Here is a 26,466-nt window from a genome sequence, read left to right on the forward strand (position 1 = left end):
GTATACATACATACACACACACACATACATATATATATATACATATATATATATATATACATATATATATATATATATATATATATATATATATATATATATATATATATATATATATATAGGGTCCCAGGTGTTGCTCATTAGTGTTGGTGGGTTCTGTCTTGTCTGTGTGGGATCATTGCTTTTGTCAGGGGACCATGCTATAGTTTGTGTTGGTGCTTCAGTCTATGCCAAGTGTCATCGTCATGATCATCGACTGCCACACCCGGCCTTCAAGCCACGCCAAGTCGACACGCCAAGTCGACACGCCACGCCCTGCTCAGTCTGTTCCCATCACGACCCGTCCTAACCCGTTCCGTCTTATCAATAAAATTGTTCGTACCGTATGCCTGTCAATCCTCCTCCTACCTGTTTTCTCTGCCTTTGGGTCCATCCACATCCAGACCATAACAACGTCAAGGGATGGGGGCTGCTCTCAACACAAGGAGATGTGAATGGGGGGTGAACTGCAATGAGAATTGAATATGTATCAAATGAAAATGTTACCAAAAGGATCCTCAAACATCTTCCGGAAAGTTGGCTTGTTTTTACTTACCATTTCACTTTGAAATATGTTTTCTCTTATGAGGTACACGTCTTCATATTTTTCTTATAAAAGGAGTTATAGAAATACATGAAGTTACAGTTAAAGAAAACCACAGCAACTGCTCGAAAGGAGCACTTCAAAACAGGTTGGGAAATTCCAGTAAGACCAGATATTGTTTTGGTTAAAGTCCTCATTAAAAATCGAATTGAGTGGCAAACACAAATGACTCAAAATGACAATGATGACGACTTCCATATAAGGAGATTGAAGGTCACACGTCACATGACAAGTCGTCGCTAAAGGCTATCAGCCAAGTGGCAGAGATTGACTAAGAAGGAGCTTTTTTCTCCACCAGCCAATATGACATCAGTGTGCAGTTTAATGCAACGAGCTATCCAGTATGACTTAAAGCTTCACAAAGTGGACGTCAAAACTGCTTATTTGCACACCCCAATTGATTATGAAGTGCACATGGAGCAACCGGAAGTATTTGAAATACAACCAGACAAAGGTGACAAACTGGTTTACAAACGGAACAAGTCATTGTATGGCTTGAAGAAATATGAAGGAAACTGGAACAAGCGGTTACATTTGCTTGGAAATGGTTTTACACATAAACCGGTAGACTACAGCCTACCAAACAAACGGGAAAGGAAAGAATCATTCTGATAATGTGGGTTAATGATGTCATCATTGTAACAAGTAATAAGGTCTTACTCAAAAATGTAAAAGAGATGTTGAAAGAAAAGTTCAAAATGAAGGATCTTGGTGAACTCGAGCACTTTTTTAGGTACTGACTGTACACAAGGCAAGTTTATTTGTATAGCACATTTCATACACAAGGCAACTCAGTGTGCTTTACACAAGATAAAAATACTGTAGAGATTTAATATGTCAGACTGTAAACCACGTTCAACTCCTTGTGAACAGAATCACAAATTTGAAGCTGATGGTGAATGTTGATGCAGGGCGATATTGTGAAACTATGGGCAGCTTGATATAATTAATGACCTGCACATTAGATTAAAACAAAAGTCTATAACATGATTCCAGAGATTTGTTTTTAAATACTTTAAATAATTTTTATGATTGGCCTACTTGCGTGACGTGCAAAGACTGACAAATTGTACTTTTACTTGCAAGTTTTGGGAAAAATTGAAGTGTAGACTCGGGAATATAGTGAACAGAAGAGTTCAATATTGCAGTCAGTGCTAGCGGAAAACTTTTAGGCTTTCCTGTAAATGCGGAGGCGGAAAAAACAGCAAGAAAAAATAAAGCTCATTGTTGTGTTGTTGTTGGAGGTCTAATTGCTCACTCCTGAGTCGCCTGGCCAGTACATCAGGTCTGCGTTAATTCTGACTGGTGAGAACTCCATGACTGTCATTGACGTAATTATCGCTCTTTCCCGAAGAGAATGTTGCTAATTTGAGCATCTGAAAGGAGGGCATATGCTCAAAGGATGTGCACATCGAGACACGTTGAGCATCTGTTGCCCGTCACAGCAAAAAATGCACCTCCCGCGGCACCTGGGATAAAAACTGAACGACTCCCTCCTCCCTTGTTTATTCAGCTTCCGTCAACATGAGGACCGTCTGGTTCAAAGGCGTCTTGCTGGCTGTCTTGGTGGCCGTCACCTTGCTGTACGTGGCCTGCATTTGGCGGGTTGCGCAAAGCCACTCGGAGCATCGACACGATCACATGGCCATCTACAACGACTCCGTCCACAGACAGAGGATGGAAACGATGGAGACTAACATTGAGAAGCTGCGTGAGTCCTTCATTCTTCTTTGGTTTGTTTTCATCCCAATGAAGCCACGTATTGTATGTGCCAGCCCGTACCCAACACAACCACCAACCAGGTGCCCCAAGAGTGGGCCCAGTACAGTTCAGCATTTTCAATCATTTCAAAATCCTGCAATATTTGTTGCATCCATTTTGGGATTTTGGAGTTTAGATTGATTTATTTAATTAATTTCATCAGGTATTTTTATTTTATTGTATTATCTGTTTCTCTCCTGGTTGTAATACATTAATTTCCTTGTATTCATTAATTTGTATTAAATATAAAATGAGTAAAATATAAATCCTTCTTTCTCAAAGCTCGAAATCAGCAGTTTGCATGTCAAAATGTATCATTTGTGCCTCATTTATACACGTTGAATTGCAAAACTGAGACTCAAACACAAAGACAAGACAGTAGTGATGATGTGTCTGTAGTCTTGAATGAACCAGAGGAAGCTCCTTACAGGTGCATGTCACCGAGGTCAGAAAATTAAAATGTTGAAGAAACAGTCCATTTGTTTCAATAATCTCTTTCAAAAAAGGGAAACAGATGTTATATTAGTTAATAACCCCACACAAAGTGGAGTATTTCAAGCCTCGATTTGCTTCGATTTTGATGATCATGGCAAAAACTTTTTTTTTTTTTTAATCCAGCGTTTCACAAAATTAGAATATCGTGACAAAGTTCTATATTGTTGGCTTCCTGCGTGCTAATCTTGCCAATGTTAATGCAAAACAACTGCAGAGGTTTCCCTCAGCCTATAAATGGTCTCAGTCCGGGATTAGCATATACGTACAGATGAGACATACAGCTCATAGGCAGTCAGTATAAGTCCGGAGGCGGGGTGGCGTGTTTGTGCTGGGGTGGTCAATATGAAAAAGAAAGAAAAAAACAAAACAAAAAACAATTGGACGGGATGTGCTGCTTTGAAGACCCCTATTTCTTTGATCTATTTGTGTGCGTGCGTGTGCATGCGTTTGTGAATCTCCCCTTCCATGCCCATGTGAACCTTTACCTTATTCTTAACACTTCTACTACATGGACTTTCAAGTTTCATTTGAATAGTACAATGAAACTACTTCCCATATTCCAGTCCAAGCAGTAAACAAGCTTCAGCCAGAGGCGGTGCGGGTGGCGAAAGCCGACGACAAGCCACGGGAGGACAAGAAGGATGATAAGGTGGTGGTGAAGAAGCTGTTCCCCAACTCGTTGCTGTTCAAGAAGTGGGGCGAGGGTCTGAGCGAGGAGGAGCAGAAGGAGGCCGAGGACTTGTTCGTCAAGTACGGCTACAACGCCTTCCTCAGCGACAGGCTGCCGCTCAACAGGGACATTCCCGACACGCGGCACGCCAGGTACAAAAGCCACACTCTCCCACCAGTTTGACGCGCATTGCCGACACTAAGTCCAATTCGGTTCCAGAGAGTTGGACCGCCCTTGCTCAGAACCGGTACGGGCAGACATTGTCTGCAGTCATGAATGATGATTTTGGATATGGCTGACAGTCAATCTGAAGGATCTGCGCTAAAAAAGAAGCTCTCGATTTGGTTGTTTTTGCGCTCTATCAACAAATTTGATTGAGCGTGTCACAATAAGCCGTGTTGTTATCATGACATCTTTTTCTTGCTGTTGCTTGGAAACAGATGCGCACAGAAAAGGTACCCTGCCGATCTCCCCAGCCTGAGCGTGGTGCTGATCTACCTGAACGAAGCGCTGTCCATTATCAAGCGGGCGGTCCGCAGCATCATAGACAAGACCCCCGCCAGCCTGCTCAGAGAGATAATACTGGTGGACGACCACAGCACAAACGGTACAAGTGGCCTGTTCAAATTTCACGATATGCCCTTGAAAAACACAAACCACGACAATTATGGCCCCCAAATATTTGACCTACGTACAATATTTCTTTAAATGAGTACATTCTTCCTGTTTCTGCCATTATTCCATCAAGGTACATGCCAGCCAGGTAAATATAAAATAAAAAAATATATCAAATGCAAGCATACACACAGCTAGGTGGCAACACAAAACTATTCTTTTGTGATATGCTTGAGACCAAGATAATGTTAGCGGTCACCCGTAAACCTCGATTGAGTTTGTCATGTTTTCGAGCTAGGATGTGAAAATAACGGAAACAATGCGGTTGCACCCGTACGCGTACCCGCTTATGACTGACACGCGGCCGCGTTCAGAATGAACCAATCACTTTCAAACGAATGCAAAATGGGAGCCATCGCACAACCGCCACCATTTCAAGTGCCCCTGCTGTTCGAGTAGGCTTTTCCCGTCATTTGTTGGAGAAGCAGAAGAAGTAAGAGATGAGAATGAATCGTTCACCTTCACCTTGCATCCGCAGAGGACCTGCAGGAGAAGCTGGACGACTTCATCGCGCTCATCCACGAGGAGCGTCCGGGCCTGCTGAAGCGAGTGATGCACAAGGAGCAGCTCGGCCTCACCCAGGCCAGACTGTCCGGATGGAAGATAGCCACCGGTGACGTGGTGGCCATATTGGATGCCCACATTGAAGTCCACGTGCAATGGTTGGTCTCATCTTGCCATTTCCACTTCCGCTCTGTAACCAAGTACAAGTACAGATACTTGGGTACAAAGTAAGGACAGACCGAATATCAAAACAGTGGGCAAAATAAGTGAGAACGATTTTGCACTCTGCCAGAGTGAAATATCAATTCATATAAAAGCCTTTTAGGAATTTCAAATATATGCGTGAATGAGTAAATAGTCAGCATGCTAATTGAGTCATGTTGCTGTCCACCATGTGCTGATGAAATGCGAGTGTAACGTGAGGGTTCGTTGGTGGTAAATGGACCACTCTTTAGAAAATGAGAAAGCAGGATGGAGACGGATTTCTTCTGTAACAACGCTGTTTACTAGTCACACATGTAGCGACAGTCACCACACTTCCTGAACACTCGTCAGCTGACCAACCCTAACCAATCAGGAGCCAGCTAACTTAAGTCAATGCAAGTAAATGAAAATAGCAGATTCACCACATCAATTTAGCTACTGGTATCTAAAAAAAAAGACCAAAATATAGAAATGTGTAAATAATAGTTCTAGAAACATACATGTATAAGTAAATATATATATTTTAACAAATGAACTTAAATCGTACTCCTGTCTGAATCTTACACTAGCATTAGCCAAAAATGTCCACCTTATTAGCAAGCTCACACCGTTTGCATCTTTTGTCGCTTCCTTTCTGACTGACATCCGCTTGCGCGTTCAGGGCCGAGCCGCTGCTGGCTCGCATCAAGGAGGACCGCACGGTCATCCTGACGCCCGTCTTCGATCGGGTCAATTACGACGACTTGACGGTGACCCGCTACGGGCCGTCGGCCGACGCCTTCGACTGGGCCCTGTGGTGCATGTACGAGTCCTTCAGGCCCGAGTGGTACGAGCTCAAGGACGAGTCGCTGCCTGCCAAGTGAGTCGCACATTTTTGCCTGCATTTGGCCTCCTAAATCGAAACGGATCACATGATCATGCAAATGTTTGCTTACTGTAGCTGCTAATATTTAAAAAAAAAACAAAAAAACTCAAATTTAAAGTACAATTAAAATAAAAACTACCGGTACTTTAAATATTTAAAAAGTTGAATGTTATTCCAAACCACATTATGATTGTTAGTAAATTAAAATGTGCGGGGGAGGGGGTTGTTGTGTGGTGCCAGTAAAATGGGGGCGGCGTCACTAGCGATGATCATTTGGAAAGAAGCTGAGGATTTGTTGTTTGTTTGTTTGTTTGTTGTTTGCTCCCAAAAGGAGCCCGGCCATCATGGGGATACTCGTGGCCGATCGCAAGTTCTTCGCTGAGATCGGCAGCCTGGACGGAGGAATGAAAATATACGGCGGCGAGAACGTGGAGCTGGGCATCCGGGTGAGATGTTCAAGCACGACACAAAGCTGGGACGTTTGCTCAGCGTGCGTTTGTTTGCGCCCGCAGGCGTGGCTGTGCGGCGGCAGCGTGGAGGTGATCCCCTGCTCCAAGATCGCCCACATCGAGCGCGCCAGAAAGCCCTACCTGCCCGACCTCAGCGTCACCATGAAGCGAAACGCGCTGCGCGTGGCCGAGGTGTGGCTGGATGAGTACAAATATAACGTCAACATCGCCTGGAACCTTCCCTTGCAGGTAAAACAACTGCAGACTCGCTCACAAGCCCGCAAGCTTGACACGGCATGGGGGCATGTTCAGATAAATAGTCACGTGACGGCGGCCATTTTGTGCTTCTTCCCCCACAGAATCACGGCGTGGACATCGGCGACGTGTCCGAACGGAAGGCGCTGAGGAAGCGGCTCAAGTGCAAACCCTTCAAGTGGTACCTGGAAAACGTTTACCCCTTGCTGGACCCTCTCAAAGACCTGCTCGCCTACGGAGCGGTGAGCACAACCAATTAGTGGACTCGTTGACGAGTCCGGTTTACTACTCCACATCAATGTTTAGTGCTTTTTTTTTTTTTTTTTTCCTAATTTCCCCGGACGGCCAAACGTCTGGCGGAAAGTTGTCTCACTGGTACATAAGATGAACCTGGACGGTTTGATGAAGAGAAACATACACAAAATACAATTAGTAATGGTGAGTTGTATTTTTAATCGCTTGGTTTTAGTTGCTGGTATGTCAGTCCATCAAAATGTCATATGTCTTTATGTGATGCAATTATTAAATAACTACCAAAAATAAAAAAAAATCTTTTGCTGTTCAACATATGCGTTGAGGACTGGTTCAACCACAAAGTGGTCATTTCTTTCTTTCTTTCCGTGTAAGGCCTGGCTGGAAAGGTATCCAGGGGGAGATCATAATCTACATTCTTATTTTCCATTGCTGTCAAGAGCTTGATAAGGTCAAAATAAACAAGTTGAAATGTGTGACGATTGTAATGTGATGACGGAAATCTTTATCAAGACATTATTCCCGTCTTCGCTGTTGCTCTGACATTCTGCGTCTTTTGCTTTATAGAATTCATTTTGATCATTAATAGTAATACTGCACACTTGCTTACAACTTTTTGTGCTCTTTTGGCGCATGCAACATGATCCACCAAAGTTTCACAAATGGTCATACAACAGAAAGAACGGCATTCTCACTAAACACAACACGAACGGACAAATCATTCGTTTTTTGTCTTTTTCGTTTTTTCCCACAAAGTAGGGTTTGTATATACCTTTTTATTAGTTTTAGCATTCGCTGCCACCTTCCTCACAAGTTGCCTAAACTTGAAGACAAGATGAATGTTTTGAACCACTAACAGAAGAAGATACAACAGAAAGATGCCAGCAAGTAAAACATGCCTACAATCAGTGTGGCCAACATTACCTCGAAAATAAAAAAGTAATAACAGATTACAAATTACCTTGTTAAATTGAATAAATGCAAACAACACCGCGAACATAAAATTAGCAATTGCAATACTTAATTTAAATTTATAACAGTGACTTTTAAGAATAAAGGTGATTTAATAAAAACTTTTGTTTTCACTTAACACCATTAATTATTTTTGTAAGTATATGCATTTCACTAAACATAAATGGCTTCATTTTAGAAACAAAAAAATGAAATACAATTTCCAGACTTCACTTAGCATAAATCTTATTTTTTAAGGCAGTCTGTTTAGGTCTGACATATTTAACTGTTAAGTATTGTCATACAAATGTAATATTTACAATGTACATTATTTATAATTAAATTGGGGATATATGTATATATATATATATATATATATATATATATATATATATATATATATATATATAGTCACACAACCTTGTGGGTCTTTCTCGTTAAGCTTGAATGTGCTGCAATAATTATTTTATTGTATTTAGTGTTTTGATTGCAGATAACCGTTTATCAACAACAACAACATACTTCAATATTTTCTTTAGTTGGATAAGCAGAACATTTATGGATGGCACAAACTCAAAATCGAGAGCGGATTTCCAGCTTGAAAACACAAATCTATCCTTCCTTCATTATATTTCATGTGGTCAAAACGTGACGCATGGCATAATGTCACTCTCAGATGGCAATACAAATTGTCAAGTCCCGCAATGCATCACTTCAAGCTGTAAATACATTCCCATTTCTTGTGTACTGTTTTCTACAATGTGAAGTTGTTTGCTGTTTGTCTTTATCTCGGAATTGGGTCCTTTCCTGTTCCTGTATTTTATGATTTGTTCATTATTAGCTTTGCTCGTCATTAACACGTGATGGGAAACCGTGATTGAAAAAAAATGTGATTCCTATTTCAAGTGTTGTCAAATGTCACTCACTGCTGCGCCCTTCAGGTAGTTAATGGCACTATTACTATACAGGGAATGAGAAGAAAATACTTTCACAGAGTGAAATCCCACAAGGAAGTGCAAACACCGAATATGAAGGCACAAAACCAAAAACCAAAACTGTTGCTCCGTTTCCTCTCTGCAGTTAATCAACCCGCTGAAGCCGGATCTGTGCATCGACCAGGGTCCGGTTCCGGGCAGCACACCCATCCTCTACTCGTGCCACTACTTTGCCCCACAGGTACGAGCCCACTCCAGACGAAAAACTTTTGTAGAATTTGAATCCTCAAGGGCTACTTGGCATACAGGTTTGCCTCACTAGCAAGACTCGAAATAACATATTTCACATCAGACGTCTGGAACAGCATTATCCGTTCAAATTAAATCATTTAAAAATATCATTGTTTTTTAATTTGTTCAAAAATTAAATTGAATAATTCAGCACTGTGTAGTTGTCTGTGTTTTCAGCGACATATTCAAACAGAATGTACTCAGAACCCCATCAATTCCTGTTAATCCCCATGAAAGTTTCCAAATGTGTAAATTCACTCCACTTTGCGCTTTTCCTCTTTGCCGCAGCGCTGCTACTACCGCACCAACGGGGAAATCTACGTGGGTGGCATCAAATCCCACACGTACAATAGCAACCGCTGCCTGGTGGACCCCGGCGGTGGCCTCTACCCGGCCCTCTACGACTGCAAGATAGCCACGCAGAAGAAGTTCCACATGTTGTGGGACTTTAAGCAGGTGAGTGGCAGCAGGTTGAGGCGAAATCTCACATTTCTCAGGGGAAATAAAAAAACAAACTCTTACCGCATTCCAGGGATCGTCGATCCAGAACAGGGTGACGAAGCGGTGTCTGGAGATCGCCCAGGGTGAAGACAGCTACTATCATCTCATTGTGCAGCGCTGCACTGGTCAGATCTGGAACATTCAGAATTACATCGCGGAGCGAGAACGTCTCGAGGGTAACAAGTCACCCGTACAAAAAGGAAAACTATTGGGTCGGCATGCCCAGCACGTATTTCATAAAAACAGCTCCTTCATGTGAGAGATTTTGCACTTGGATTGCTGACAAATATGGATGGGCAAGAAATCCTTATAAAAAACAAAAAACAAAACAAAACCTCAATTGTGTAACTGCCTGTTGAGGTAGCAAACTATGGAGTTAAACTAGAATAAGAAGACTAGAAAAACAAATTTAAGTCCATAATATGGAGTTAAATTAGGTTCAAAAGTTTTGTACTTGGAAAAAAATCAAACTCGAAACTGACAATTGTGTTGATCTTGAATCTCACAAAATATAAAAAGGCATTCAAAATCAAAATAAGCGTGTGAAATGTTTTAGCGTCTGTGATATGATACGCATGCACACAAAGTACGACATCAAGTGACGCACGAAAGACGACATCACGCGGCAGTTTTTACTGAAGAAATATGGCCCAGCATGGTAGGCAGATGTCAAAAGTACTTCAATAAAAGTACTGTTACTTGTGCAAAAAAAACAACAACTAATAATAGTAGAAGTACTGAAAGTCATTCCCTTACTTAAGTAAAAGTACCAACTTGAAAATGTACTTCAGTAAAAAGTAAAATGATCTTTTCCAAAATAAAACAAAGTTAGAATGATTCTTTATTTCCTAAAGCCAGAACAAATCAGTAGTAACATGTTAAGCAGCATATCTAGAGCGGCCATTTGTATTTTTCATGACCACTTGGGGAATTTGCTGTTCTCAACAAGCCAGAAAATTGTACAGAAAAGTCCAAAAACACTCCAAACTACTACGAGTCTGTGTAAATAACGACTGGATTGGTAATATAATCTGACTAGCAAAAATATTTATTAAGCCTCAACAGAAGCAGGTTTTGTGTGTGAATGGATGTGCGCTCTTTTGGGTTAGGGTTGCCAACTTTCTGATCCTAAAATAAGGGACAGGTGCCATGGTGGTGGAAGCATGATTATGTGTATGATATGTGTCATAATGATTGTTTCAATTTGAAATGCAGAAAGTGTGTACATTCCCTTTAATCCTTCATCTTAATCCTTTTTTTTTTTTGACCACTGAAGCAGTAAATATTGTTTGATGTGGAGCATGCTGATAATATAGTTTCTGTTATTCTGAGATGAGTGTGGCCGGTTGGCAGATGCAACAAAAACCATGTGAGCGTGATGAGCACTTTTGTACACACCAGTTGGTGTCTGGAATTGATGAGGAAATGCTGCAACAAGTACATATTTATTACATGTTTTTTTTTATTGTCTTTTACATTTAAACTTAAAAAAAAAAAAAAAAAAGGGGGGGGGGGTTAGTTTAAAAGTACAGCTTCCACTCGACCTTGCTTCGCATTGTAGGTGGAGTAGATATCTCGATATCTGGAGAGAGAAAATATTGAAAATAATTTGTTTTAACAATTTTTCCCCCCCCCCTAAATTTTGTCTTTACAATCTAAACATCCAAAGTACATCTCACGATAATTAGTGCACAAGACAAGCTCGGTCAAACTAGCGGTTCCAAAAGTCTTATCGGATGGAACTCAATACCTGATATTATCATGAATATATAAACAAAGTACACTTTTAAGTATATGTAATGAAAATAAAGTCTCCATAAGAAAGGCATGTTGGGGTTCACCACGCAAATATCATCGAATGGGTTGAAAATGTGGATTGCAATGACTGCACTGAACCTGACATTGAATTTTCTTGTGTTTTTTTTTCTACAAATTATAATTAGTCTTCTAGTATTATTAATTTACCTTATTAATACTATGTCTATTCATTGTTTATACTGTATAACATATTTTGTATTGTTTTGGTCTTCACATTTATGGATATCAGGAAGATTAGCTTTTGCACATTGTAAGAACTATTGGGATCCAATGAATAAGTTATCTTATGTAAAAAAAAAAAGAAAAAGAAAGTAAGGCACCGCAAATATTTTTTCCCCATTTTATTTATTTTTTTTATTGAATAAATTACTTTTGAAATAGATGGTATGATTCTTTTAGTGTATGTATTTACAAAAGTAAAGGGGAAAAGGGTAATTCAATGTTTAATTTTGAATAAAGAAAAACATTTTAATACTTTGTTTGGACTCGAGTATTTTAAATTGAGAATAGCAATTCTATTTAGGTTATTCATTTCATTACAAAAATATTATCTTTAATGTAATATCTATATCTACAATTTGATTATTTAGAAAAGAAAAAGTTATCTTTTAATGGTATAGTTATTTTTTTGCATCTCACAATTAAAAATTGTAAATGAATTTAATTAGTAAAGTCACAAAACTACCACACAATAGAAACCAAAGATCTACATATTTCAATCATTTTGTATGCAATATAATTAAAAAGCTACACTAAAGACAAGTGTTTGATACTAATTCCGACAGATTAAGTCTGCGTTAAAGTCCTTACAAAAGAGTTAAAGGTTGTTTGTAAACTGTGAGTGGTTACAGTGCGATGCTAAATGACTTCCAAAATGTAACGCATGACTTATGACGACTTGCTGTCCTCGGAAAGTCATAATACGATTGATCAAATAGCCTCATATTTTGATTAGAATGAATCATTATAGCCAAACAGATGGAAAATGCTCCACATGAGAATTAAACATCGGTTCTGAACCACCATCAAGTGGTAAACAAGAGCTCTTTAATTGAAAGGACGCTGACCTTGCGGTGACGTTGGCGGAGGCTGCTGGAAGGAAGCCATGATGCTGTTTGCTGTCGAGTTGGGTCCCGTCAGCTCAAACGCAACAACAAGCACACAAACAGGATAGATTCACATTTGCTTCCGCTTGAAACGATGCAATCTTTTTCTTTAGTTTGAAATATGTCAAATCCGAATTTCATTTTTAGATCTTAATCCCCTTGAACCTATAGAGGCCACCATTTTTACACACCTATTTCAACTCGCACACCCCAACCAATAAACTTCATAAAAGGAAAATATCAAAATATCACTTTTTATACATATGTACCGGTGTGTGTGTGTATATATATATATATATATATTATATATATATATATATATACACACACACAAATATTACCATTTAAAATTATTATTTTTTTTTTTTTTTTTTTAATTTAACATGAAAAATTTGGAAAAAAGATCAGTCATTTGTAAATATTAATCACAAAATAATTTGTGTGCATATTTACAATTTTATTAATTTAAAAAGGGATTCTTTTTATTTTATTATTTTTTTTCGAAAGAGAAAATTTTGTTTGATTTTTAAAAGTTATTGTAAATTTTATTGTGTGCTTCCGGTACCTTATATTTCCAATTTTATTAAATTTTTAAATATTGATGAAAATAATGATTTAAATGACTATTTTTTTTTTATACAAACTTTCAACTGAAAATGCCACAGTTTCACTAAATAAAAACTGAAACTGTTTCTTTCATGCCCTACTCCAACCAACCAAGTCTCATCATCGCTACAAGAAAATTCTCAATTTTTTACGACATGTATATTTCTGCTATAGCTTGAAGTCTCCATCTGTAAATGGATCATTTTCACTTTTGCAATGAATGTGAGGAAAGACGAGCGTTTACCGGTGCGTGACTGGCCTGCGAGTCCTGCGGCCACACTTCCGGGATGGCCTCCTCCATAGCGTGCAGAGCTTCCTGAAAGACGAGCTGCAGCTCGTCGGCTCGCTTGTCGAAGCGCAAGTGCACGAGAGCCTTGAGCAGCGCTTGAACCTCCTCTGCAGAAAAGAAACGTGAAATCCCCGTAAAGTGTAAACGCGCCTTGAAAAAGCTCGAGCGGACGGCGGCGTGTTCAACCTCTCATCTTGTCCACGCTAGTGACGATCTCTCCAAGGGCGTACATGAGGGCTTGCTCCTCTCTGGGATTTCCTTCCTTCAGGCTCAGCTTCTTTCTCTCGGCCTTGCGGCGGTTTTTCGAAGACCTCCTGCGTCACATAACGACACTAATTTTAATGTCACTTGCTTACATATTTACACTCAAACATTTCAGGCAGAACAATCAGAATTGTATCAAAAAGGAATGACATTTTGAGGAAACAGCAGCTTCAAACATCTACATCAGGAATTATAAATGAAAAGAGTTTGATAATCGATTAGTTGTCAATCATTCGTTGTACATCCAAATCAGAATCATCAAAACACCCCCCCCCCCATTTAACTTTAGTGTTTGCTCAGGAGAAAAAACTTAGTGTCAATTGATGGTATTTTCTTTCCCCCACCCCTATTTATCCATTTAAACTATTTTCATTAATTAAAAAAAAAAAAAAAAAAAAAAGACCAGAAAAAATAGATATTTCCTTAATTCATTTTTTTAAATTAAGGGGATTGACTTTAACAGCCATCATAATTAGTATACATCTGACCCCATGGAAAGCATGTATGAAGTGAAGGCATCTTGAATGTATCGCGTGCGTCTTACGAGGAAACGCGCGAGTTGCTGTGTGAGTACTTGGACGCGGTCATGACGCTGCTGGCCTCGGAGTAAAGTTCAGCATCCGCGCAGTCGGGACCGTCCTCGTCTGCAAGGGGACGGGACGTCTGTTTGTTTCGGTGCTGGCGTTACCATGGCGACCCCTCACGTCGCCTTTCCCCGTCCTCACCCAACACGCCCGTCCGAGCTTTGTCCGCCTTCTGCTGCCGCACCAGCGCCAGACGCGAGCGGTGGTGCGAGAAGGCGGCCGCCTGCGTCTCCACCAGGAAGATTTGCGATGAGGCCGCTGTCGTAGTGGGGGAGAAGAAATCATTTCATTAAAAGACAGAAGGTTTCACTTGAGAAAAAAAATGGACACAAAATGGCCTCTCAAGATACCTTCAACCAATGCAGGTCTCAGGTTTGTCTCGATGATGTCTGCTCTGTCGTGCAGGGTAATCTCAAACATAAAAAAAAAAGCACATTCTATTTATAACTTAGAGTGGGAGGAAAATAAAGCATTCATCAGCATGTACTGTAAATTGTCTACCAACCAGTCGGAGCGCCTCCTCCCAGGCTGCACCGGTGATTAGCGTTAAGATGGCCTCCTCACAGTCCTGCGTGGTCACGAAATCACAATTATTGCCACGACGAAGAATAAATTGCTGTTTTGATGTGAGCAACCTACTTTGGCGTACTGGTCCAACAGCACGGCCGCTTCCGTGTAGCGACGTTGTTCGCTCAGCTTTCCTGAGAGGAAGCAAACGGTTACAATAACAAGTTTTGCGCTAATTTGCGAAGCAGCTACTTGTCAGACATAAACCCCACATGGCCCAACGCGTCCACCATATTGGATGTGGCAGATAAACTATTTCAGGTTTCATCAACTTGAGGTATAAAGCCACAAAACATATCAAGTGTGCATGCACACATCTGGAAAATCGCACCAACAACAACAACCCTTCAGCTTCACTGTGCCAAGTGGCTAAGCGGCCAGTCGCCACGGTTACCTGCCAGGTCTCGGGCCACCAGGGGGAGCCGGTCTTCGGGCAGCGGGATCTGCTGCGCCACGCAGATGGCGTTTCTCCAGCTGGCGCCGGCGGTGAAGGCCCGCAAGGCGCCGTCGAGCTCGCCGCATCGCCACAGCATCAGGCCAGCCTGCTCCGCCCGCTGCCCGTCTAGCAGGTGCTTGGCGTAGGCGCAGCCCAGCGCCTTGGGGGAGGTCACGTGTGGTTGTGAGAGGAAGCTGAGTGAGAAGTGAGCATAATGTGACATACTTTGTAGTGCGCGCCGTCGGCTGGGTAAAGACGCAGAGCTTGGCTGTAAAGTTTCTGCTCCTTCACCAGTTGCAAAACTTCTGGGAAATGCTCATCTCCTAAAAAAAAAGAAAAAAAGATTAACACATTGAGTTACCTTTCATTGAGTTGTGTATAATGAGAGGTAGCTGGAAAAGCTGAATAATAACACTCGTTGAGTAAAATGAGGTACTCAGTGAAAAATCCCTTCCTCTGTGTAAAGGTGTCTTCCTGTGTGAGACCAAATGGAGGCCTACCAGAGTTTGTGAGGTGCGTCAGCGCCTTGCTGTAGCGTTTCAGGTGTTTGTCGATGGTGTAGCGTTGGTAGTTGACCTCCAGGCTCTTCAGCATGTTCAGGAAGGGGAGGTACTCTTTGGGGTCCTGTGCACATCATCATCATCATCATCATCATCATCATCATCAGAGTTGATCACATATCAAATCCGCTGGCATCCAGCTGCCTTTGGCCTCAACCATATACTGTAGACCAATACACAAAGCCTCACCAGCATTCCCGGTCAGACTTGTTTAGTACCTTCTGTGATTTCTCAGCCACCATGAGCACCAGGTTGAAGTCGTACGTCCCCAGCGAATGCTCGTACAAGTCGTTGACGTTGACGAGGAAGAGGAGGTACTTCAATGCCTCCTCGGCATTCACGCCGCCGTCTCCTTCAGGGCGGTTCACTGCAAAAGCAATGACGATGGTCGTTCTTAAAAAGTGCTGCGCGTTTCGCCTTCTGTGTGCCAAAGTGCTCACCCCGAAGCTCGTGGACTTTCTGCAGTGCGATCTCCAGCTCAGGAGTGGACTTCTTCACGTGCGCCGTTAGTATGGACAGACAGAACCTGACACACCGGGAATCAAACACGCAACATCATTTTTATTATTATTATTATTATTATTATGGAAAATGACACCGTAGCACAGGGGTGTCAAACATACGGCCCGCGGGCCGGATCAGGCCCGCAAATGGGTTTAATCCGGCCCGCGACATGATTTTGTAAAGATAAAAAAAAATAAAATAAAAAAAAATGTAATGTCTAATTAATCAACCGGCCACAATCAAAACGTACAAATTTGTAATTTCACAAGCAGTCCTCAGATGAGTAATGCAACTTGAATGGGGAATCGTCATCCTGGATGTCTTTATTTTGCACTCAACTTAAACTTTTTTTTTTTTTTTTTTTTAATCATACACAGACATAAATGTGTTAAATTACTGGTAACACAAATAGATATGGCAAGGATTAACGTGCTTATAACATTATTAACACCCATGCAATGCATTCTGGGAACAATATATATTGAAAACAGGTCAATTTAACACGTCCGGAATGTATACCGGCAAAGTGTTGCCGCGTTCCATTTGCATCCGTGTTATTTTTCGGAACAATATGATTACAAGATGAGCTCCGTAATTTAGGACTGGTCCACGAAAATATGCGTATCAATTATGGCAATTGTTTTTAAGCTATATACCGTTATTTTCCCGATGCGGCCCACTTGATAATATATTTTCCTCCATGCGGCCCCTGAGCTAACATGAGTTTGACACCCCTGCCGTAGCACATAAATACAATACATGCTTATTTGGTAAAAAATTGAAAAAAGTAACTTTGTACAAAGAAAGCCTTCTATCTTGCGATCACATTAAAAAGTGCAAATTGTTTCATACATTTTTAAATCTATTTTCATTATTTATTTTTATTTAGCTTATTTGAACAAAAGAAAGTCATTGTGTATAAATGTATTAAATATTTTTATTGTTTTTAAGTTTGTTTAAACTATTTTTATTTAAAGCTTTACATAGCTAGAAATTAAAAAAAAGGAGTTTGTCTAGTCAAATAAAAAAAAAAATCAAAAGTGATTAATTTCATGACATTTCAATAAAAAAAAAGAAAGAAATTACTAATAATTAACATTAAAAGAATCTAAAAAATAAGGAAAATATTGGTCTAAAATGGAAATAGATCAATGAACAACAATTATTCATAGCGAATAAAAATGTATTTCTATGAATTCCGATTGAAAGTTGTCACTGACTTGTTGGGATCGGTGACCTCCATGGTTTTACGAAGAGCGTCACACACCACGTCCACCTTCTTGGTTGCGGAGGCGTGTGGCGGCTGCTGGAGCTGCATGCATCCTCCAGGGCGAGGATACATGCTGCTGGTGGTGTCCTCCTCCCTGATGGCGTTCGAACGTCAGAAGCAGAACAATAACTCACAGTGCTCGGCCGTCACGTGACAATGACGGGCTGACCTGAGCTCCGTGAGGAACAGGTTGATGTTGTTGATGGAGTCCAGCTGCGTCAGGAACGTGTGCGTGTTCTCCAGGAACACCTGAAGCGAGCAGTTGGAAACGGGCGAGAAAAAAATAAATAAATCCAAACAATAAAATAAAAACTGAACAGGAGAAAAAGGGTTTTTTGTTCGTTGAACAAAAAAACAACTATCTACCCCCAACACACATTCACTTAAAGGGACGGTAGTTGACTCATTTATCAATTTTCAGCAGTGAAAAGTTCATATTTTGTCTGGAATTTATTTGATTACCATTTTCATGCACAATTAATACCTTTAAAACACATTTTCATGGCTCAGTTTGCTAATGTCACATGATGAAACTCAGAAAACAGGTGAGCCGTGGTTGTTTGTCACCTGAGCTCAGAGCTCCTGTGATGTCATTTTCAGTCAACAGTAAGTGTCAAAATGTGTTTTTAATGTGTTCTACCTTTGGGCTGTGGTCATAAATGAGATTGAGGTTGATGCGCAGTTTCCTCATACACTCGAAAGCTTCTTTGAATCTCAAACTGGGAAACAAAAGACAACAGTTACTGCATGAATCTTGACCTCCTGTGCATAACACACGTGAATGTTGAGCCTTGCCGCAGGTTTGCACTGTTTTCTACTCACCCGTCCAGCCACTGCCTGAGCTGCGCCAGCACCAGAGCCCGATGGTGGATGGTCTCCAAATTCCCACGTGGCATCTGCACACACGAACGCAACACGGTCAACATCTGTGCACGATCGCAACGGGCAGAGGGTGCGTGTTTGGGGATCACCTGTAAGACCACCCGCGTGTCTCGCGGCACCACCGTGACCACACGGGAACCTCGTTCCACCCGCCGCAGGGTCTCGTCATTCTGTCCGCCGTCCTGGGCCATGGCTGTCTGCAGCGCTGCGGGGGGGGGGGGGGGGGGGGTTCATTATCAAAGTGCATTTGTCGTCACATTTCAGATTGATTTATACAAAATGCAAATGATCATACTGTTATTCAAAAGAAGTTTAGATTTGTGAGTTTTGTTTTGTTTTTTTAACTGGGATTTGCTTTATTTATTTCCAAATGGGACAAAATGATGGTCCTGTACCTTTAAGGCTGAGCGTGCTCAGTCGGAGGCAGCGGCACGTGTGTGAGTGCGTGGTGACCACCAGGAAGTCATCACAAACAGCGAAAGATGACACGTTGGAGGCGAGCTGAGGGAAGACAAGATGCGGACAAGTTGAACATGGTTGCCACTGTCAGCTAGTGTGCCAAAATGGCAGCCTACCTCCATGTCAGCAGCGTACAGGTGAGATCTGTCCGTCAGGCCCAGCACACACTCCTGAGATAGAAAGTTAGTGTTGGTTTGAAATGGTCACCTGCAGTGGTTGGTACCGAGTTTAGTTTTTCTATGAACAAGTTTGTAAGTCAATTTTCTTCTATAGCAAATCTATTTTTCTCACTGATATGAATTGAAATGCTATAAATCTTGGGTACCCCTGAATATGTCTAAGCCTGTACTGTTCAATTTGGTTTTACCTGGCCATCCACTCTGCAGAGAGCCATCTGAGTGCAGGGCACGGGGAAGTTGACGCTGCACCCGCTGGAGTCACACCACTCCTCCACCGATGGATCGGCACAATCTGCACAAAAATACTACTTTTACATGGTGCTCTGTGGATTATTACTGGTCATTCTGTTTATTTCTATTGTGCAAAGTGGCGATCACCAGGAATCATATTAATCCCATGTCTCACAAGTCTCGAGATAATCAGCACAGACAAGTATCTAGTTGGTCCAAGCATGAAATAGCCTCAAGTGTTAGTGACTGACCCCAGAGCAACTTCCTGATGCGCCCATCCTCCAACTGTAAGGCCACCGAGCGCGTGCTACAACAGTGGACCAGGCTAATCACGACGCCTTCCACTTCCAGTCGACATCTGTGGCAGTAAAAAGAAGAAAAAAACAAATCACGATGCTGCAAATGAATAATCCAGTCTGTCATCGATGTTCCAAGGTGGTTTTTCTTATTCAGTACCTGACTGAGAGCGTGTTGGCATCGGCATCCTGGACAGGGCACAGCAACATCAGGGTGGAGGAGGTGGGCAGCAGACCCGTGCTGACAGCCACAAAGAGATTGTCTTGAAGCCACAGCAGATGTCGCAGAAACAGTGGCGACTCTTGGTGGATGGCGATGCTGCAAAAAACAACAGGCCAAGTTTTGAAGATGGATGACAGCTTTTACAAGTTTGTGACTGACAATTACCTGAAGCTTTTCTGAAGGACCAGAGGATGAACCACAGTCCTGAATTCATTTGCAACATTGTCAGGTTTTTCTCCAGAATCTGTTCAATCAAATGGTACAAATGTTAGCTTCATGTATAGACATAATTGTGGTGGCGTTCCACAAAACTCTGTGCGGAATCCCCTCTCATTTACCTACATGGGAGAGTGCCACCGTTTTTATTCATCTACAAAGTCAAAATCAAACATTTTTAACATTTTACAGATGTGGTAGACTTAATATTAACTCATTCACTGCCAGTCATTATAGAAAATTTTTACATTTCCAATACTCACGTGATATTCCATTCAATAATTATATATAAACCGAATCTACCAAATAACAGAATAGACTCCCTACTTTTTGTCCCGTCCCGTTCTTTTATAATTGACAGCAGAAAAATGTAGGTTTGCCAAAATACAGCCATTTCTCCCATGGACTCTGAAACTGTGTTTATTTCCTATAAAATGGGGCAATGATGTCATCTACCGGTGGTTGGGCATCAGTAAAGTTGTTTCCAAGTTTGATATTTACAGTGGAGCATGCTCAGATTCGCCCCCATTTAGCACCGCTCTAAAAAATACAATTGACAAGTATACTTGTCAAAGGCAGTGAATGAGTTAATGTGGATATTCGTGGCAAAGATCCGTAAGCCTTTGTGCTAGTCACTGATATTTTTCCAAGTCGAATATTAGCATGTTTAAGACAAATGTTCAAGTTTATCTACTACTTTGGTGAACGACATATTAATGAGGTTGTAGTCAAGTTTGCAGTTCCAAGTTTCTATGTAGGTCCACTAATTAACCTCAGCAGTGATAAATTAACTATTTATGTAAATATTTGTGGCGGAGTTTCACAAGTTCCACTATTATATGATACATTTCAAATTCAAATTTATGCACTGAGATTTATTTTCAAGCTTTTCTGCCTTTGTGGTAAACTGTATTTTTGTCAGTGGTGGAGTTCCACAAGGTTTTACACTAGAGTCACTATTATTTGTTAAAGTGTAATATTTTCCGTTTAACCAATGAAAGATCTGTGCTCACTGCTCACATGCCTATGCTGATTAAAATTATATGCTTGTTGTTTTGTTTACCATCATTGTTTTGCAACTATAAATATCCTGCATTATTACCATTCTTGAGATTTAAGCATAATAATAATAATGCACTTTGAATGTTAACAAGGCAGTGTAATATAAATTTAAATACAGGAAAGGTAGCTGCGGAACTAATCATTTGGAAGAAATTGTTCAGTACTCGTTACGGAGACCAAACCTTGGCGGTAGATGCTTAGGTTTCCATTAGCAGTAAGTGCTGCCAACTGGTTGGTCTTCTGAGGCTGGCAGAGGAAGGTAACCTGATTGACAGGTGAGCTGAGCTGGAGCTCAAAGGAACACATGGGTGGAGGAACCATGCTCTGCCTGAAGGTGGTCACCAGGATCTTGTCTGGAAAGGTGTAATTAGATTTTTTTGATAATATTAATCCACAGCATTCCTCTCATCCAATAGGTCCTCACCTCCATCAATCACAGCCACGTTGGCGTGGTCCGAGGTATCCGTCCCCGGGCTCCTCTCGGTTGTCCAGCCCCAGTCGTAAGCTAGGTAGCGCCAGCCACGGGTGGCCAGGTGCAGGCGCAGGGGCCGCTCGGGGTTCCAGCACACGCACTCCGGAGTCTGGCTTGGGTCTGTGCCGAAATCCAGGCTCTGCTTCAGGTACCAGTGGTAATTTGCCACCGTCCACAGCTGCACTGCAGGTGGAAGACGGGACAATGTTCATGTCTGCAGTGTGCTGGCGGCGACGCTAAAAAGGGAATTCACCGCAAGAGTTAACACGTCCATCCTCGTCCGCTGTTAAATCCTCCATCCAGATGGCCAGGACCGTGGAGTCATTATTCCACAGAAGCTCCTTCACCTGAAAGGAAAACATCACACCAACCTTTAGCACCAAAAGTATAGGACCGCGAGCTACAGAAGTATGGACATGCCTTGGCTTGGTCTTTTCTTAGGGGCAGGGTGAAGTCTCCATGCAGCAGGCCATTCTTCTCCATGAAGACCACACTGTGCTTGTTGGGGAGACGTTGGGTGCTCGCCATCAGGCTGCCAGAGGGTCTGAAACATGGAGGATTGTTTTTTTTAGGTAACTGTCAAGAGAAGCAACTGCATTAATCATGTGACATAGCCATGTCACAGGGCTAAATTTGATCATTTTTCTCAGATTAATATTCCTCTCGTTAAGGGTATAAAATTTGCGGGCATGATAAAGAAACCTACCTTGAACCTAAGACTGTCACAATTTGCCTCATTTTTCACTTGTGGTTTTATCCAAACAAACATTATAAATCTTTGTTTTATGTTTAGTTTGACAATAAATAAGTGAACTCAAACTCACCACAATGTATGAGACTTCAGGTGTCAAATAAGCCCAAGCATGACACGGATTACCTCGTGCAAAGATACATTCTCACACTTGTGTCATCTTTTAATCAACAAACTTCTTACTTCCAGGATAGGGACTGCTCCAGGCCATCGACGGGCTCACTGGTGGCCTGCAGGACGCCTTCCCTGTTCCATACCCGGACTTTGCGGGCTCCCGTGCTCGGGCAAACGGCACTGACGGCAAAAAGCTGTCCGTCCCCTCGCCACGTCACCCGAGGCCGGCGGTCGTCCCATTCTGCTGCTGGCTTCACATCCTGCAAGTGCATTGGAAACAATAACAACCACAGTCATTTATCAAGTATGTCCAGTGCATCCAAAAAAGTATTCACATTGTTTCACTTTTCCCACATTTTGTTATGTTATAGCCAAAGCCCTAAATTGAATCAATCAAAAGATCTGTTGCTTGAATTACAAATTACTAAAAAAAAATAAAAAATAAAAACACAATTTCAAATACACAAGTATTCACAGCCTTCCTCAATACCGTGTTGATGCACCTTTAGGAGCAATTACAGCCTCACATCTTTCTTAATGATCAAAATCTTGGCCTGCCTATCTTTGGACGGTTTCCTCTTCAGACCATCTCTCAAGATCCATCAAGTTGGATTAGTGAGTCATCGCAAAGCCATTTTAAGGTCTCTCCACAAATTCAAGTTCAAACAATTTGAGGGAGTATGCAACAGAATGTTTCTGTACCTGTCCCAGATCTTTAACTCTTGACAATCCTATTTACTGAAGTCTACAGACAATTCCTTAGATTTCATGTTTGTTTTTTTTCTGTGACTTTCACTGTCAACTGTGGGATCTTGTATAGACAAGAGTTTTTCTTTCCAAATAATGTCAACTCAACCGAATTTACAACAGGTGCACTCCATTTAAGGCCTGGCACAGGCATTGGATTTTTTAAAATTTGTATTTGAAGTTCAAAAAATAAATAAATATCTGTGACAGAGTGGTGCATTGTGTGCGGTCTCTTCCGATAATCTCAACAAAGACCTCCGAGGCAGAAATCTCACATGATCAAAAGTGATCTCACAAAAACCGAGTAATAACAGACACTTCCGGATGTGTGCTTAATGTTTCCTGAGTGTTTCCAAAGAGGACAGGAGACGGTAGTATTACAAAATGGCGATGTTGGCAAGAAAAAACTTGCTATGGAAAATACATATTTCTGTCTGGGAAACCTAATTTTATATTCTTGAGCTTCAAGACAAAGGTTGTGAAATCTTAGATGCACGTGATTTCTTAGTTTTAGATTTTAATAATTTTGCAAAAATGTGTAAAAAAAAAAAATGTGTCATGGGGTGTTGTGTTGAATTTCTAGAGAAAAAAAAAATTTGGAATAAGGCTCAACATAAGAAATAATAAGGCTGTACCGTAACAAAATATGAAGCACTATGGACATTTTATTTATTTTATAGACTAAGACCCCCGCTGTCCCCCCACAGTAACAGACCTGAACCTTCCTCTGTGCAGCCTGTTTGCCTTCTGAACCGTGGAACTGCGTCTCCTTCTTTCCCCAGCCAACTGTGATGAACTTCCCTGTTAAGTCGGGGAATATGTTAATCAACAGTACCTAATATTACATTTATCACAAATCCAAAAATGAGTCACTGTACCTTCGCCAAAGTCATCCTGGTGAATTGCAAACTCGGTAATGGGCTCAAAGTTTTTGGTCATCATGATGACGCTTTCCTGACCTGCAAGCACCGAAATATGAATCACTGAGTAAGAAGCACTGGCCACCATCAGCTCCTGTGTGAGTGCACTTTTCGTGTTTGTGTTTATAAACAGCTGGAAAGTGCATTGGGATCATGGTTGTCTATTCCTGTATGCAATAACATTACATTTTATTTATGCAATGAGGAAAAAAAGAATGAATTTATTACATTTTTGGAATGAAGCTGCCACTGTAACACAAAAGAATGTGGAAAAAGTGAAGCACTGTGAATACTTTACAGATACAGTACAGTGTGACACATCACGAGAGTGCCCCGACTTAAAAGTTCTGAGATAAAAGACATCAACCATCCATCCATCCATTTTCCTAACCGCTTACTCCTCACAAGCACAAGACTACACAAAGTTGGCGAACGCAAATCACTGCACAACAAGCAACAGTTGGGCAAAACGTGAACAATTCTTCCAAAAAGATGCCGTTTATTGCCATTCCCTGTTGAAGTTTGTGATTCTGTTTTATATTAGTTTGACACTAATGTGTTGTATTTAAAACATTTGCATAACTTTGCCTTATACAAAGCCTGCTAGCTTAATGCTAACAAACAATGCAAAATACCAGGCGATGGGCTCATGTTTTGAGTTCCGAGTGTAGTCATGTAATGAATTAACTTGTAAGACAAGGCAACACTGTATATTGTAAAAACTTAAAAAACACATTATTTAAAAATCTGTGATACAGTAGGTGCACAAAAGATGAGCTGCGATAAAGCCGGGAAAAAGTTGCATTCAAATTCATTTAACAGCTGACCGGTTGTAAGAATGACAAGTTCTTCATCAGGACTCCAACTCATGGAGGTCAGCCCGCTGTCCACGCTGCCGACACACTCCAACTGTTAAGACCAAACAAGTTAATAATCTCTTTAACACAGAAGCCCACTGCAAAAACCGCATCACGTGCAATGCACCTGGCTGGTGTTAAAGTCAAAGACGACGACATCCCCACCAGCCGTGGCCAAACACGCAGACTCCACCTCCGCCAGGTCCTGCAGTCCGACCACGCAGCCGCTGCCATCGACTGGGAGGTAGCCGTCTGCTGTCAGCGAGGCCTCGCTTACCACCTATGACCAGGAAAGATAAAAAAAGAAAAAAAAAGAAAAAAAAAAAGTGTATCATAATCAATCTTAAAAAAAAATGAGCATCAGGTAGGGGTAAACAGTTCTTCAAAAAATATATACACACTTCCCCCCCCCCATCCCATGCTCCTGACCCACGGAAAAACAGGTCATTTGAAAGATGTGTGTACCCTGCTTTACCTGTCCAGTTTGAGGGTTGAACTCTGTGATGGAGTATTGGGAGGCGACCAGTAGTGTCCCAGCATCTGTGCGTAGCGACATACACTGCGGTGAGCCTGGGCCCTGGAGCTCCGAACTCTGCAGGCTCTTCAGTAGTTTTAAGTTCCTCATTGCAACTCAGGACAAGAAACCTGCACTGCACATAGGAAAGATACTAATGCTCACTTTGGAGTGACAGCGACAGTGAGGTATTCATTAACACTGCTTTTTTTTTTTTAAATATTTTTTTAATTATAAGGGAATTGGACCATTTCATGATTAAATGACCCAGTTCCCATTTTAATTCTCTCAAATTAAATTAATTATTAATTAAGCTCTGATGTACTGTAACTCAAGATGCTAAACACTTGTCGAAGCATTGTGCACATGATGAAAAATAGATACTTTATCTCTACTGAAAACGTTGTCAAGGCCGTTAATGATTAAAAGACAACGATTTGATTAAATTGCTTTATTCAAAATTTCTGCCAGTGGGTGCGCCTGTGAGAAAATGGAACTCGGAGCGCTAGCTTACATGCTGGCGTTGTCAAAACGACAAAGAAAACGCGGCCACACAGACGAATACCCTCTAATATCAAGAAATTAATCAGAAATAAGAGCATGATATGAGTTATTCATTGTTTATGTTTCATCATCCAGTCACTGCGTCCATCCGAAAAGGGAACTGTGCTACTAACTGCGAAGAACGAGTCTTCCTTTCATAACGACAACCAAATAAATTCAACTTTACAAATTATGAACAACAAAATCAATAAAACTCACTCACGGGTGAAGTTGTTTGCGGTTTGTTATAGCTGGAGCGCAACATCAACAACTCACATGTAGCGACATTATGCTCGTAACCTTTCACCTCTACGACACGACACAGTACATAAGTCACCTGCATATCGCCCCCTACAGTCTCGGTGGACAGCGGAGAAAACATATTTAAATATTTATTTATTTATTTTAACAATTTACCATTTTGTTGCTATTGTGGTATCTAATAACTGCTATTGGCGACGTTTAATGAAAGAACGTGTTAACCTAAATTGATTAAAAAAAATAATAAAATAACTACTTTTTATGACCAGACGATCATCACGTTT

General features: G+C 41.2%; 2 protein-coding genes and 1 long non-coding RNA gene across 8 annotated transcripts; 1 reads left to right on the forward strand and 2 right to left on the reverse strand.

Annotated features, from left to right (window-relative positions):
* Nucleotides 1-131: 131 nt before the first annotated feature.
* On the reverse strand, nt 132-9,819 carry LOC144025473 (uncharacterized). Its single transcript, XR_013284889.1, has 3 exons — nt 9,473-9,819; nt 4,704-4,938; nt 132-506 (listed from the first exon to the last, which is right to left on the reverse strand). It is a non-coding gene; the product is annotated as an uncharacterized LOC144025473 (long non-coding RNA).
* Nucleotides 2,153-11,741, forward strand: LOC144025472 (putative polypeptide N-acetylgalactosaminyltransferase 8). 2 transcript variants are annotated; one of them, XM_077531506.1, is made up of 11 exons: nt 2,153-2,354; nt 3,463-3,721; nt 4,010-4,176; nt 4,723-4,906; nt 5,614-5,811; nt 6,149-6,263; nt 6,330-6,515; nt 6,626-6,763; nt 8,805-8,900; nt 9,239-9,406; nt 9,483-11,741. In XM_077531506.1, the coding sequence occupies exons 1-11, from the start codon at nt 2,168-2,170 to the stop codon at nt 9,708-9,710; spliced, it is 1,926 nt and encodes a 641-aa protein (XP_077387632.1). In that variant the 5' UTR covers nt 2,153-2,167; the 3' UTR covers nt 9,711-11,741. The 2 variants fall into 2 exon arrangements, with proteins under 2 accessions (XP_077387632.1, XP_077387631.1); XM_077531505.1 differs by having other exon boundaries at nt 6,149-6,515.
* Nucleotides 10,503-26,267, reverse strand: elp1 (elongator acetyltransferase complex subunit 1). 5 transcript variants are annotated; one of them, XM_077531504.1, is made up of 36 exons: nt 26,141-26,265; nt 25,340-25,509; nt 24,992-25,144; nt 24,835-24,916; nt 23,966-24,046; nt 23,803-23,888; nt 22,410-22,600; nt 21,896-22,019; nt 21,729-21,822; nt 21,428-21,658; nt 21,186-21,356; nt 19,891-19,969; nt 19,663-19,821; nt 19,458-19,564; nt 19,164-19,267; nt 18,913-18,966; nt 18,733-18,838; nt 18,427-18,542; nt 18,278-18,351; nt 18,096-18,174; nt 17,625-17,704; nt 17,406-17,549; nt 16,122-16,207; nt 15,900-16,048; nt 15,622-15,745; nt 15,347-15,444; nt 15,080-15,281; nt 14,758-14,819; nt 14,624-14,686; nt 14,469-14,529; nt 14,260-14,376; nt 14,079-14,178; nt 13,457-13,584; nt 13,226-13,377; nt 12,337-12,409; nt 10,503-11,033 (listed from the first exon to the last, which is right to left on the reverse strand). In XM_077531504.1, the coding sequence occupies exons 2-36, from the start codon at nt 25,487-25,489 to the stop codon at nt 10,972-10,974; spliced, it is 3,942 nt and encodes a 1,313-aa protein (XP_077387630.1). In that variant the 5' UTR covers nt 25,490-25,509; nt 26,141-26,265; the 3' UTR covers nt 10,503-10,971. The 5 variants fall into 5 exon arrangements, 4 of the variants coding, with proteins under 4 accessions (XP_077387630.1, XP_077387629.1, XP_077387628.1 ...); XM_077531503.1 differs by having other exon boundaries at nt 25,340-25,514; nt 26,141-26,255; XM_077531502.1 differs by having other exon boundaries at nt 10,504-11,033; nt 26,145-26,267.
* Nucleotides 26,268-26,466: the final 199 nt, after the last annotated feature.

Source organism: Festucalex cinctus, chromosome 9 (genome assembly GCF_051991245.1).
Source record: "Festucalex cinctus isolate MCC-2025b chromosome 9, RoL_Fcin_1.0, whole genome shotgun sequence".
Classification (NCBI taxonomy): domain Eukaryota; kingdom Metazoa; phylum Chordata; class Actinopteri; order Syngnathiformes; family Syngnathidae; genus Festucalex; species Festucalex cinctus.

Bases quoted from the DNA above. Each gene is read 5' to 3' on its own strand.
- LOC144025472 (XM_077531505.1), top strand. From the start codon at position 2,168: ATGAGGACCGTCTGGTTCAAAGGCGTCTTGCTGGCTGTCTTGGTGGCC. The intron at 6,516-6,625 runs GTAAAACAACTG...CTTCCCCCACAG, and splicing joins CCTGGAACCTTCCCTTGCAG to AATCACGGCGTGGACATCGG. The intron at 6,764-8,804 runs GTGAGCACAACC...TCCTCTCTGCAG, and splicing joins ACCTGCTCGCCTACGGAGCG to TTAATCAACCCGCTGAAGCC.
- elp1 (XM_077531504.1), bottom strand. From the start codon at position 25,489: ATGAGGAACTTAAAACTACTGAAGAGCCTGCAGAGTTCGGAGCTCCAG. The intron at 15,282-15,346 runs GTATGTCACATT...ACCTCCCCCAAG, and splicing joins CCGACGGCGCGCACTACAAA to GCGCTGGGCTGCGCCTACGC. The intron at 11,034-12,336 runs GTCAGCGTCCTT...TTCTCTCTCCAG, and splicing joins TCCGCCAACGTCACCGCAAG to ATATCGAGATATCTACTCCA.